This window comes from Saccostrea echinata, unplaced genomic scaffold (assembly GCF_033153115.1).
Source record: "Saccostrea echinata isolate AGI-Se365-2 ecotype Australia unplaced genomic scaffold, CSIRO_AGI_Sech_v1 ptg000040l, whole genome shotgun sequence".
Taxonomy (NCBI): domain Eukaryota; kingdom Metazoa; phylum Mollusca; class Bivalvia; order Ostreida; family Ostreidae; genus Saccostrea; species Saccostrea echinata.
The window spans coordinates 4,591,242-4,606,836 of NW_026889789.1; the positions used below are offsets into that span (position 1 = coordinate 4,591,242).

The window sequence follows — 15,595 nt, forward strand, 5'->3', positions numbered from 1 at the left end:
TTTAATTCCTTTTTTTTTTTTAATTTTCACTTTGCACAGCAAACTATGTTTTTATTATTTCGTTTGTTTTACAGAGGTCTAGCGTGATATCTTTGCTACATTCTCTTTTAATTTGTTTACAATTTGAGTCATGTCTGTTAACACGCACAACATTATTAAACTTGTCGCAAGAATGTCAAAAATAAATAAAAATAAATATATATTTAAAAAAATGCTTAAATATAAAATTGTAGGTCTAATAACAGCTTTAAAATAGCAGGTATTGTGGGGGTGGGGGTGGGGTGGGTGTGTTAAGGGCAGTAAAGAAAACAATTTGGCGTGAATTTCTGATAATTAATAATCTGATGGTATCATCCAGTTGGGCCTAAATCATACAAATAATGACAGCATTCCAGAGCAGAAAAACTTTTCAGCAACACTCCAAATAGTTTAGAGCCTTTATGACGTCATAACTGACGTATTATTAGTAACGTCATATATAATGGACCTACATGTATTCACAATAAAAAAAATGTTTTGCCAGATATTTATTTTAGAAAATGTTTATTCTTGAGGTTTTTTTTTCCACAATAAGCGTTTTAAACGAACAATAAATTGCTTTTTTCGCATATTTTGTGAAATTTATAATTTTTTATTGTTATATGAATTAAATGTTAACGATTGATTCACAAATTAGTGATTATTTGATGCATCAAAATTTAAATATAAAATCAAATTTCATATTGGCCACACCCACGAACAACAACAATAATAAGCATAAAGATTTGTATCGGCAATATCTATATCTATGGTAAGTATAAAAGTTGTTCTTGACTGTGGCCACAACTAACTTTGGAAAAATCTGTCGAAAAATCGGCATTTTTTAACGCTTTTATCACACCATCGCATGTTCCAACCGTCGCACGTGCCTAATGGCGCATTATTTAACAAAATAAGTTACGTATGGAAAATAAGTATGTTGTCCTCTAACATTTAATGTATAGGACTCTTGTTGAATCAAAACTTTATTTTTGTGAAAAACACAGGGCCAAATTTGATGGTTCGTGGCTTTAGCTCTTTGGTAGATAGGCAAGCTTGTGCTCTATGTTTTATGAAACAAAATGTGCTGTAAAATCGATGAAAATTTTCATAAAAATGAGAAAATTCGGAAATTAACATATTTTCTGACCTTCCTGTGACCTCTGTGTATCCAATAACTTAAAACCAATACTCATTTTGTGGCAGGGGTGACCACAGGTTTTTATTGATAAACTGTTGCATCATTCTTAAAGACACCCCAAACCAGGGGCCAAACCAGGGGTCTTAGCCTATCTTGTCCTTTTCTCCACAATAATAGTGCACAGTCACCTGAAGAAATACAACCTACATTATTTTCATGGAACATTCAGCATGTACCATGTATTTAAATTTGCAGGTTAATTAAGTAACATATTACCTTACATTCGGTTAGAATGATACATGTACTTAACTAAAAGTGTGGGTGTGATATAAATGCCCCAATAGTATCCATGTTTTAAATAATTAAATGTGTCTCAAGAATTTACCACATCCAAAGAATCTGCCAACGGGTTTTATTGGATAATGCAAAGTTCATTCTGACGTGACCCTCAATGGGATGTCTTCAGATCTTTATACAGCGACCGTCCGAATTTTGGAGCGTAACAAAGATAAGATTTGATTCAGATTGCCACACCCCTGTCCTGTGATTTCGGTCTAATCCTATCCCATCCCGCTACTTGTAATTTTTCAATATTTAAGAGTTTATTTGACAGAAAAAAAAATATAAACTTGATCATCAACTTAAAATTAGTTTTTGATTTGTTCCTTGTTTACGTTTTGATAGGAAAGATCAAGATCGACATCCATTAATTCACAGCATGCACCCGTGCAAGTATTAAATTTGAGAGTGTCCATTTGAAAATGTAAACAAAAGATTTCTAAATGCACATGAAATAACTGATCTAACGAATATGTAAAGAAAGAATTCAAAGTGTTCGTATATATTTTAGATAATATTTGAATCAAACTTTATTTGTTATAATTTTACCAAATTTTACTAAGATACCGAAATGTAGTAATCTTGTGTGCCCTTTGCTGATACACCACAGCCTGTGTGCCGTCTACTATGTTTCGTGTTTTTGTGTTTGTCGTCTATTACCACATTTTTTCTTGTGTATTATTTAATGACTCATCCTCGCAAGCCAGGGGTCCTGAGTCAACACGTTGCCGTTGGATCCCTGGCATATTTCATTCAATATTTGTGGGCTGACTGAAGCAACGTCTTTCGGAAAAATTACAAATCTTGGTTGTTTTTCTTATTTCTTAAAAAAGAGAATAAATACAAGCTGTACTTTTTCATGCAACAAAGAGACTTTCTGTTTACCACCTAAATATAAAACACTTGAAAATCTTGAAAAATTCTTAAGTCGTGCGAATATTAGCACACCAGAAAACTACCCCCCTTGTCTTGAACAGCACAATGATTGAAAATGTTCACATCATGCAATTTCTACCAATCAAAAAAGAGAGGAAGCGCATAGTGTGAAGACTGTAAAACACTTCAACTCTGTTTACCCTCTTCCAAGGAAGACGGTAATATCGGTTATATAATATCGTTTTCATATTACAGATGAACGTCGAATTGGGTTTTTAAGTGAAAGGGATAAAGTAAAATTAAGTAAAATTCAATGAATGTATGAAAAAAGCATGTGATCAGAAGAATCTTAAATGATTTCTGCTTGGATATGGAATTTCACCCAACGAATTGTGTTCTTTATTCGAAGACTTGGCTCGATAATTCAAAACATAAAACTCGTTCGATAAAAATCGCATCAAAGCGAAAACTATGGGGTATTTTTCAGTTTATAGAAATGATTTTAAACGAAAACAGAAGAAGAAATTTAAAAAAAACGGAACATAAAAATGCGTTAAGGAAGTATTCAGAAGATAAAAACGAAATAGGAATGAGCTGACACAAAAATACACGGACATCTCCTTTAGAAATAAAGACCGATTTCACTCTATTGTTTTAAGAAAAAAAAATATGCTTATACCCCAGACTCAAGGTGGTTTAGAATACTAGTGTAATCTCGTCTCTTAAGGAAGTTGAAGGTATTATTGTAACGCGCTTGTGCAAAGGGGGGGGGGGGGGCTAGGTGTATTGTCACTTCCAAATTTTGAAGCTATTCTCATTATTGACAATAATTGATTGGGATTTTTTGAAATATATGGACAATATGATAGCATGATTAAAGAGCCACATATCGATCTTCAGAAACTCAAACAAGATATACTTATAAAATCTTTCATGCACAAGAACATGTGCCAGTTTAGTCTTGCGGTGTCACTAGCGGTCACATCTTAAGATTGATTAAAGCACACCATAATTATTTATGTCACCCCGAGCGAAGTCGGGGGACATAAAGCTATTGTATGCATGAAAACATTGTTCACGGACTTTCTTGCAGATGGCTGGGGGCAATGTTGCTGAAACTTTCCATAAAAGATGATGGCCAACTGTATTTGTGCGGAAAATATTTTTCAGTTTCAACATGGCTACCGTTACCATGGAAACGTACGAAAAGTGAAGAATTTTGTTCAGAAGTGTTCTCACTGATATCTAAGACAATCGTAGTGAATCTTCATAGAAATGATAACCAGTAATTGTAGTTTTGCAAATCGCATTTAAAATTTTCCACCCATCGTTGCCATGGAAACAGAAGAAAAGTAAAAATTGCTAAACTTTGATTTTCTCACAAACTGCTCAGGCAATTATTTTGAAACTTGTACGGATTGTTACTTACATTCTGTCAAAGTAGATTCTATTTTAAAAATTAGAATCTTTTGCAAACAGTTGGCATAGGAAAGAAATAACCAGAAAAAAGTCAATATACACACAGATATTTTTCGAGGTGGCTTGGACAATTGTGATGAAAATTTACAGAAATCATGATTAGACACTCTATTTGTTCAGTCAACATTCAAAAATTTCTAAATGCCCATTGTTGCCATGGAAACAGGAAAAAAGTTTGTTTTTTTTTTAATTTTCATTTTTTTCAGTAACTTACAAAGCAATTTTTTCAAAACTTTATTGGTTTAATCCTTTCAATGTATTAAACTGGATTCTGCATAAAATGGAATTGATGGTCAGCGGAAGGAAGCCGGGATGACTAATTGTTTTAGTCACCCTATTTCTGTTTTGAGCGTTCTCGTAGAAGGCTTCGAAAATCTTTTTGAAACTTCACAGAAATAAAGGTCAACACCTATAGTTGTGCGGATATATTTCTACGTGTCGATGTCTATTTTAAAAACTGAAAAAAATCATAACTGCATTTTCTTCGCACAAGTGGCCAAAAAACGTTGCATATACGTTTATGTTTGATCTTTTTAAATCCATAAATTATTCAATTTCTTTGTCTTCCTAATTTCTTTTTCCTGTAATATTCCTAGTGCACATAAAGGTACAACAATGAAGTTTTTTGATATGATTAAGGAGAAATAAATATCTTATCATTTCCCAAAAAACATAGGACCAACGTTTCTTAAACACTAAAAAATATTTATTTTATTTTCATGCATGTAGTAAACGGGGACTGCACTGGAGTAATATACATGTATATAGTACGAAGTGTACAGAAAAAAAGTTCTCTGGTGACGGAGACTTCGTTTTGCGGTAGAAACGAATTTTTATTGAATAAGAAAGAGTAATATTTAGTATATATTTGACGGGCGCATTTTTATTTCCTTCATTTCAAATCACAGATTTCACCCCCCCCCCCCCTTCTCTTTCTATATATACATATATATCTTTCTATGATTGCAAGTTTTGCTTTATGTCTTGGATTCTAAATAAAATGACCGTCACCTTCATGTCATAAGTAACTCTTCATTTAAAAGTTTTCAAGACTTAATAATTCTAAAAAATGATGGCTAATTAACATGTCTATTTTCAAGATCACCCCCCCCCCCCCCACTTCCCTCGAGTTAGCGAGGTAGAAACGCAGATGTAAAAATTATAACTGGCAGGGAGCTAGGATCTTAAGCATTTCATGAATAAAGTTCAGTTTCGCTGATGTGAACTGATATTTTCCCAGCATTCAGTTCCGTTGATGTGATCCGATATTTTCCCAGCATTCATTTTCCTTTTGTTTTGTCTATAGAATTTATAATTATTTTATTTAGAATTTTTATCTTTGAAAAGTAGTAATTGTCAGCCGTTTTCATTAGCATTTGGCGTTTTCTTGTGAATGTATTACTTGCATATGAATAATTTCATTCATTGATAGTTAGAATCATTTCAATTTAATTTCCATCTTTTTAAAATTTTGAAAATCTTGGGATCCGCTCCTGCAGGTGTGTAAACGTAAATTCAGCACGCCGGAAATGTTCATGATTCTGCCAAACTAAAAAAAAAACGTTTAAACATATTTTATCATCTCATAAAAAATCAGCCCATGTCGTATGCAAAAATGCCGAATTGAAGAGGAAAATTCAGGAACTATTTTGCGTCAGCAATGTTTTGACGTGAACCTGGCATTCTGTGAAGTAAGGTCTTCCGTCTTCTACAGAAAACATTCTTGTTATTCCTGATATCAGAGAAAAATCAAAAATTTTATTTTAAACCAATCAGATCTCTTAAACACAATTTTTCTACGAATATTTTCTTTCTATGGAATAATCTTAGAACTTATGGTCCAGTTCGGGGTGACATACGCTATTGCTTGCAATAATAGATTTTCTAGTTTTATAGTTTCATTTTTTATGCCCGCCATGAGAGTATGTTTTGTCTCACTTTTTTGAATCTGAAATCCATAATTTTCAAAGTTTTTAAACATATAGTAAAGTAAGAAAAGATTACCTTAGACCCCCTACAAAACCCGGATCCCTGGAAAAGGAAGGGAAGTTAATTATATATGTGAGGGAAAATGACTAGTTCAACCCATATATAGAGGTGGGTCTGGTAGGAGGAGGGTGTTCTAACCAACCAACCAACCAACCAACCAACCCCACTCCTTGAATTTGCAGTGTTATATATGTACATAGTAAACAAACTGAAATCCCTGTTAAGTTGGTTGGAAGAGTCATAAATGAAGTTTAGGAAGTGAAAAGTGAATGAAAAATGCTCAAACGCAACCCCCAGCCCCCCCCCCCCCCACCAGCCATTATGATTTTTTTTTTTAAAGGTAAGGATAGCCGTTTAATTTCTTTCCTTTTTTCTCGAAAATTTCTGATTGGATTGTTTGTTTTTGAATGATGTGGACCCCCCCCCCCCCCAAAAAAAAAAAAAAAATCCTGGATCTTCCCCCACCTCCCGGCCACCCAAACTAATTATATTTAATGGTTTGGATCGTTTTTTCGTTTTTGCTTGTCCATTATTTTCAGAGTTATATTTATGGGGGAAGTAGTACAAGCCCCCCACCCGTTCCAGAACTGCTCATATCTATGATTATATAATATGGTGACATAAAGTAAAGGTACATGTAGGTACATTATTTGTTTCTAGGCACAATGTCCCGGTCTAGTGTAAACAACTAAGTAACATACCTTCTCTGTATTTTTAATACAAATCTTTTTATAATTTATTGTTTTCTTCACACGTAAAACAATTTACGTAACCCCCCCCCCCCCCCGTGAAATAAAATATGTATCCAGGAAAAGGGGTATGGGTTGGGCTGTCCTGTCTACAAGCTCAAACCTCTGACAAATTACGACTGAAGATGTCTTTTTCCCAATCTGTTGCAGTATGTCTTTATCTTTATGGATTTAGAATAAACTAGGTTATTAGACTCACTGACTAAGTGAACCTTGGTGTAACCAACATAGTTATTTCTGTTAAGCATTGTGTGTATGCTTAGATTGTCCTGCGATAACGATTTATAAGTATTTATCTGAAAATACATACATGTATCTCAAAATGGTAATAGGGCTATTAATATTGAGTAATTGATGTCTGTTTTAAATATTCTGACAAACATTATGTCTTTCCTTCTTTTAGCTTTCAAAGCCTATTCTTTGGGAGATTACAATCTATGGAAGACAAAGGTATCTGGTAGGTACATGTACTTTTTTAAAGAAATTATAACGTACATTTTTTTTACATGCTTGTTTATCCTACGTACCCAAGAGAAAAATTATAGTATCATCAGTCAAATATTAGTGTTTATAACCTTTAGCAGTTGAAAATCAAGCCAAGTCTCAAAAAGTTTTCACTGCCCCCTATCCTATTAAGTACCAACCCACCCACCCCCTTAACCCCCCCCCCCCCCCCAAAAAAAACATTCGGTGCGATATATGGTGGAAATCGTAATTTAATCAAAACCGGTTTCGATATATAACCTAGATGATAAATATAAATGCATGAAATCTCAGAACATTTAGTTCATCATTTAGTCTAATATTTTCAATGTAATTCCTTGTCTTTTGATATTTGGAAACTTTTAGAAGCCATCTTAATTTATTCATATGGATTAAACAAATCCATATCTTGTCAAAACAAAGACATGAGATGATGGTGGAATGAAATTTTTTGATTATAAGATAAACTTTAGACAAAGACATGAAGCATCATGTAGTTTTTTCTTCTTCTTTTTTTTCCCCCAGGAACACCTAACAGTTTTACCTTGTCTGCACAATAGTAATTAAACCCCCTTATTATAAGGTTTTATACTGTAAAATGATGCTTTCATAAGTATAATTAATCGGGAACAGTAAACAGTTTTACCATTGTAATGACAATGAATGTAATTTATTCTTAACTATTTTAATAACTTATATGCAGTGTTACCATATACGTTATAACTCGATACATTTTGTAGGTAAGTTCTCCACACTGACTGATGACGAGGTGTCCGTGTTATTCTGTTTTCTGTGTTCTGACTCCGGTCCTCCTGACTTCACTGACACAGAGTGGCTGGACAAGCTTAATAAGATACGACAGGATGTGTACGGTAAAGAGAATCCTGTAACAAGTGAGGAAGCACAACAGACTCTGGACAGACTGAAGTCACGTGATTACCTTTGGGAAGATCAGGACAAGATAACGGACACAAAGGATGAGACAATGTATAGGATAGCATCAATAAACCGTGATATACCATTCTATTACAGTAGTTATAACACAGCCAGTGTGTACCTGAGATCATCTGGATACAACAGAAAACCTAAAGAGAAGTGTGTCATCAGTGATGGTTACTGTGATTCCTCTCTGATACGCCGTCTACATTTGAACATACTGACTCACGTCACCATGGAGGACACGGATATATATAATGAGATATACCAGATATGTAAGTCAGTGTAAAATATTTGTATTTAAATTTATCCTTGTCCTTTTTCAGAGTGAATGTTTAATGATTGTATTACATTCTGAAGAATGATGTAGTTATAAGTAGAAACATTTACTTTAATTCCTTATTTTATTTCTTAATTGGTATATATCTTTTTTTTCTTCATCAATCTCATTTAATACTACAAGTTAAACTGTTTAAAAAAAATAATAGTTATATAAATAACTGATCGAATGTGTTTAATAAATCCATATTTTTAGTTGTATCTCCACTTGTATAAAGGAATTAAAGTGTAAATGTTTATTAGACAATATTCTTCTTTTTTCTACAGTGAATATTCCAGAACATAACGTAAAGAGCAACAGAGATGAACGAGAAGAATTTCTAATGGAGCTAAGAGAAAGACGGGAGGCTGTCCATTACAGAGGAAGATCACAGGACAGTGTAGATCACGTGACATGGCTCTGGAGATACGGGTTTGACGCGAGACCTGACATCGTGAGATCCTGTATAGGCCTCCATCCACACTGGGACATTTACATCATCGACAACAAAGCTTGTAATAAACCAAGTAAGAAGGAAACATTTCGCGTTGTAAAAAAAAAAATTAAATGTCTTCTTTTTGGTATTAATAATGTCACATAATAAAAAGGTGGAATGCATTTTTTCCTACTATGCTAATTTGAATTCCTTTGGCATAATTTCAAGAATAACGACAGGAATGATCGCATAATTATCTTCCTTCACGAATAATCATAGAAAAGCAATTCAAAAATGCAAACTTAAAAAAAAAAAAAAAAAAAAAAAAAAAAAAAAAAAAAAAACTAGCATGAATTTTCCTTCAAATACAGCTGTCAGGGCAAACCCATTTAAGTAACAATGATTTTCCCTCAAAATTTAATTCAGTGGTAATTGAACAATTTAGCAATTTCATATATTTTGGGGAGGGGGGGGGGCAAAACCAAGCCAAAATTCCTTGACAAGCAAAAAAGGGTCAGCAAATGTTATTATATGAAAGGGGCACAAGCATAAAGTGGGTATGTTTTCAACAGTATGCTAAATACCCCATCCCCACTGCCATTCCCTAGTCCTATGGCCATGAATTAACAGTCGTGTTAGAATGAAATTTATTTTTTATTGGGAAAAAATTCCAGATGCGTCCTTGAAAAACAAAGTAACACAATGATTCTTGATTATCTTTATTAACACCCAGGTAATATAACAGTTACATGTGTATTCTCAAGTATGCTTTTTCTGAAATACTTTTGCTGAATTCTGTTTTATTTTACACAACGTGCACAAGTCTGCAATTTACTGAATGACTTATAGATAATATAAAAGGTCGTACCCCCTCCCCATGGATTTGCAGAATATTATTAAGTGTACATACTGAAACAAATAAAAAAAATGCCAATATGAATACAAAGATTTGATTGCATAAAACATATATTCTTTATATATATATATATATATATATATATATATATATATATATATATATATATATATATATATATATATATATATATACAGAGGATTCTTTGTATATAAAATATTTTTTACACTGTAATAATGATTTTATGAGTAGGTTTGTACATGCCAGAGATCATAACTTGTTCATTTCATATGTTGAATACTATCATTTAGTATATCGAAAAAAAATACTGAATCCTCCGGGATTTGAACCCGCAAACTCTCGCGTCAAAAGCGAAAATCATACCCCTAGACCAACGAGGCGCTTGAAAGTAATACAAAGCAAATGCAAACTGGAGGTCACATATACATGACTGTATATATTCACGTTCGATATTGTCAAAATTTTACATAACACATGGTGTCTAATTTAGCCTTTGCTAAATAGTTCTAATAGGTGTTATTATTCAGTTAAAGCATATGATTGAGGAAGTTAGCAAGATTCCAGTTCCCCAAGGCCAGGACTATTTCCCGAGGCAAAGCCGAGGGAAGTGGCCTTTGTTGAAAGGAACTGAGATCTTGCTTACTCCCTCAGTGATATACTTTTAACTGTTTTATCATACCGATACAAACGTAAAATTTAGAGGATTCAGATAGCTTGATTTCAAAGCAGGGATTAGCCCACTGAACTAACACACGGGGATTAGTCCATTCACATATCATACCAATGTAAAAGTAAAATCTAGAGGATTACGGATAACCGGGGAATTAGCTTTCGAAGCAGGGATTAGCTCACTTCACTAACGCACGGGTATTAGTCCACTCATAACGATTTATAGGGAATTAGTCACATCTAACGATCTAATGATTATATAGGGAAAAATCAGTAGAGGTATAATAATAGAATATAAGTCCGCCGACAACATATATAAAATGTAATAACTCTCCACCTGCTCCTGTGCTAAAAATAGTGTCACGCGAATTTTAATATAAACGGGGAGTAACTCTAAAACTTTGAGCGTGATCGATGCCAACAAATTTCCAATTGAGTTTAAAAAAAATTGACCCCCCCCCCCCAAAAAAAAAAACGGGGTGGGACACTTTAAGTTGGGCGGGCGTGGCCATAGAGAGTTATGGTATAAAATTTCATTGCAAAAGCTCAAAATTTTCTTGAGATTTCGCCCGGAAACAAAAGTATTACTAGTACACACAGAAAGAATGTATGAATTAACGACCTTGACCTTTGTTGTTTTGACCACAAAATCAATACGAGTCCTCTTTAGGCCAGAGGAAACTGTGATATAAAATTTCATTGCAAAAGCTCAAAGCTTCTCGAGAAATCGCGCGGAAACGAAAGTGTTACAGACAGACAGAAATACCGACGGGCAGACGGATGGACGGACAGGCCCAAATTAATATCTCCCACTTTCAATGAAAACGGGGGACAAAAAAAAAAAGATAAAAGATTTGAAAACGTGGACAACCGAACTTTCTTCTTCTTCTTTTTTTTTTTTTACATGCAAGTAACAGCAGCATGTAAGAACAAGATATGTTTGTGAAATACTGATGCACCCCATGGCAGTTTATTTCTCAAATGCGAATGAAACGCCAAATTCAAGACCAAAAAATAAAAAAAATGTTATTACCCAAATAAAGGTCTTGTCTCAAGAAATATATCTGTAAAATATAAAAATATAAAAATTTTTCAAAAGTAGGTCAAGCTCCAAAGTCAAGGTCAAAAGGAGAAAAAAATATTTATACCCAAGGAAAGGTCTTATCACATAGAATACACATGTGAAGTATGAAAGCCTTAGCACCACTTGTTAAAAAGCCCAAGTTGAAAATTTTGCAAAAGCTCCAAGGTCAAATATGTACGTACCCCAGGAAAGGTCTTGTCACAAGAAATACAAAATATGTGAAATATGAAAGCCATAGTTTCAACCAATCAAAACAAACAGACTGTCTGTTATAAAATGCAAAGTAACTTTTGATCCATTTATAGTAGAAACCTGATATTTGGACATATTTAAAAGGAGTCTCCATTCTTTTTTTACAATAAAGGTCAAGGTCATATTAAGAGGTCAAATATAATGACGTCATCTACAGAATCTTTACGTATTTTGGCATTTGATTTATTTAAAATTGCCAAAATATCTGAAATTCAAATTTCTTCATTTTGACATATTTTAATCTGGGTTCCATTTCTATGATTCTGTAGATTTTTTGTAAAAATTGAATTATACATTTTCTTTATATAGGACTTAACATGTGGCATATTTACATGTGAATTTTCAATTCCCGGGCTATATATATGTACTATTTTTACATCCCTTTTTTCTCTAATATCACGGTGTCAAAATATTCTACTAAATTTTAGTACAATTTGTTGCCTTTATAAACAGCGTCACACAAGTTTGCAATAGATCAATTGGTTATTTTTACATAATGCACAGTCTTAGGTCAGCTGTCTGATTTCAGAATCTTCTTACAGGTGTCTGATAGGCCATATTTCAAACTATGTGGGCAAAAATGAATGGTTGAATTTTTTTTATATTACATTTAAAGAGAGATTTTGTATCATAGAACAAAATACCAAAGTTTGATCAAAATTTAATTTGAGGAAAAATTTGGCTTATCTATTATGTACTACCTTAAGCTCGTATAGAAAAAAATGGAAGTTATAATCCTGATATGACGCCTTTTTTCCTTTACAGGAATTATGGTCCCGACCTTTATCAAGCTTTTCCTTAAAAAAAAAGTCTACTCACATTACCTCCCCCCTCTTCCTTAAACTGTGCAAGTCATGTAATCAAAATCACTCTTGCCGATGTAAATGAGGAGACAAAATTACTTCTGCATATTGCAGTTTAGTTTACAATTTTAATTTTCTATTTTTGTTTAGAAATAATTTCAGTTTAATGAATTGAATTTACATGAAATAAAATTCTCAAAATTCATTTGTGGAAATTCTTCATGACATTACGTTAGACATCTGTGTTTTAAAGCCGGGCCCGAGCTCTGTTATTGTTAATGTTTTACCGTTTTACTGGGTGTGTTCAATTTGTTCAGGCTTCGCATATCACTGACAATACTGGTGAGTTGGATTTGCTTTCTCACATTTCTAACTTTCTGATTTAAAGTTTTAATATTGCTTTTTAATACACAATAAATTTTCCACTTTTCTTAAATATTATTGATATATTGTACTTCGTGGAGGTGCAAGGATTCGTGCCAATCAAACGCGTCCCGAAAATCGTACCTTTGATAATTTCTAGATAAAAGAGGTTTCTAAAAACTTTTCTTTTTTCAATTATTTGGTGTGAAATGCCCTAGCAACATATAAGTCATGATATGAAAATATTAGAAAATATTAATTTACCTCGAATCTGTAGACCGTAGTTTTCTCAGTTGAATAAGAAATCAGGCTCCAGAAAATTTAGTTTTTTTATTAATTAAAAATGAAAAAAAGAGATCATTTTGCTGATAGATTCCAGCGACGAATAAGATGTGTGATCCAGAAAAAAAAACATTGACGGTTACAATGGATCTTGCTGATGTCTTCACCTATACATCACTGAAATATTTTTCATTGCCTTAGTAAATACTATACATGCGTCTACTCTGTAAAATGCAAATCTAAAATTCAGTAAATAGAATCAGGGGTGGATCCAGGATTGTTTTTCCCATTTCAGATGGGATGGGGGTGGGGAGTGGGGGGGGGGGGGGGTTGTTATTACCAACTCAGAAAAATCTGACTCAGAATTATTTTGAATTTCAAAAAAAAGTTAAAAAATCTTTTTTGCTCAAAAGCACTTCTTGGGGAAAAAGGGGGACTATCTTTGCATTGACAACCCGCTTAAAAGAGACGTTTTTCTCCAGTAAAGGAAGTCAAACGTTCTGCACCGTAAACTGTTTGGTAACTAAGATTTCCAATGCAATTTAAGAAAGGAATTCATTCTGAGAGAAAAAAAAAATAATTAAAAGTCCACCTTTCTCCTTTACCTGTACACACAGAAGATATTTTTGTTGAGAGGTTAACTAAATGTATAATCTCTGTAGGCTATCAAAGAAATACATGTACCTCCAAACTGTATGGATTACATGGACATTTAAAGACGTACACCACACCGGGGGAGATAACCCTTGCAATTTCAATTAAACGTTTAACTTGACGTCAAATTTGACGTTTATAATAAAGCGTCAAAATGACCACCGAATCTTTCCCGACGTAATTAAAAGAAAGCGGGATTTAAGGACTTGATGTGGTTTCTTTAGAAATACCAAATCGTATCCTTGATTATTTGCGCTTTTGATTTAAAACCCGCCCCTCTCTCCATTAAAAGGGAAGAAAAGAAAGATTATGTCTTAAAATTTCTTTAATTTTATATGAAACGTATCCTTGATTCAATATTAGCAGAACAATATTTTGTTATCTTTTTTATGATACATTGCTTTCTTTTCTTACAGTTGGCTATGTAACATTCGCATTACCAGATCACGGGCGTATCTTAAAATTAAGAATTAGCTATATAAATACTGTTTTGTCCACTTTTTAAAGCAATCTCTACCCAGAGTTATCGTTCTCGCTACGCTAATACGCCCTCTGGTGAGAGATTGTTTTTAAAGTAGACCAATACTCGCACTACGTCACTAACGAATAGTAAAACCGGAACCACACTTCTTATTTCCGAGATGTGATTTTTGAACTATATTGGTTTGACTTTTACTTGGCGTTTTAAATATCCGGTAACGATTTTGCTCTAACAAACGTACAAACATTGCTTATACAGTTTAAGGAGAACTCATTTAACGAGGTTGGATCCTGATATTTAAAGTCTTAAACTTTTTTGTCAAGTATATTTTTAGTTTCTACACACATAGCTTAATTGAAAATCAAAACAAAAAATGGGGGTCAATATGCTTCTTTTGGCGCTACAGTACATTTAATATGACCTTTTTGCACTGAAATTTGTGTCTTAATCAAAAATCACATCTTCGACGTTTTTCCCCCAATGTTTTTATCCAAATAAATCATGGGGCAAAATAAACTATTAGTATATTTAAAAAAGACACATTAAAATTGTGACTAAGTAAAAGTTTGAAATTGCTTCGCATAATCAATTATTTGACCTTTCTGCACTCACAAAATGTGATTTTTCTGGCATTAAAAATTTAACCAGCAAGAAAATTATTTTAAAGTCTTAAACTTTTGCTGAATTTTAGCAGATTGATCAAAGTTATCTTATATATTAAGAAAAGAAAAACAAAAGTGGGGGTCTATGATGTGAATTTTAAGATATTACTAAAAATGTGTTAATTTTATGTTAAAATTGGCTCAATTTTTTCCTGGACTTTCAGAATATATTTACTAGATTTGTCACAATATAATGAAAGAATTCAAAAGAAATATTTTGATAGATATTTCAGAACCAGAATAAAACATTTCACAGCAAAAAACAACTCCGTTTGCAACCAGCATGGAAAAATAAGAATCTAAACTTAACAGTACTGTATATATTTCAAGAGGAAAAAATTGATCATTTTCTTCGAAAAAACCTTCCGCCACAAAATATAGTCCCTGACTTAATCCTATTTGAATGGAATTTAACGCGGTTTTTTCATTGAATATAGTTTAATTTGCATTGTAGAATCCAGATTTAATGTTAGAACTTAAAACTGATGCAGAATTTTAGAAATAAAGGTCCAGACCAAAATCTGCTCAAAAGCTCAGGATCGAACCTCCTTAAAAAGGGAAGGCTGGAAATCACTTTCGGTTGACAGAAAGACATAAGGTAATAAAGATATAATATACACGACATTTCTGTTGATGAGAATATGCCGATAACATGGACCACGAGTATGCTACATGTATCATATCGATACGACAGACAGACTAT

The 15,595-nt window shown here is 33.1% G+C and overlaps 1 protein-coding gene across 1 annotated transcript in view; it reads left to right on the plus strand.

Moving 5' to 3' along the window:
- The window catches only part of LOC133200529 (uncharacterized), a 54,186-nt gene that overhangs the window by 15,397 nt on the left and 23,194 nt on the right, over positions 1-15,595 (plus strand). The window contains exons 5-7 of the mRNA XM_061336316.1: positions 6,995-7,048; positions 7,815-8,285; positions 8,617-8,856. Of these exons, the coding sequence (XP_061192300.1) occupies positions 6,995-7,048; positions 7,815-8,285; positions 8,617-8,856 (765 nt within the window). The remainder of the gene's footprint in view (positions 1-6,994; positions 7,049-7,814; positions 8,286-8,616; positions 8,857-15,595) is intronic.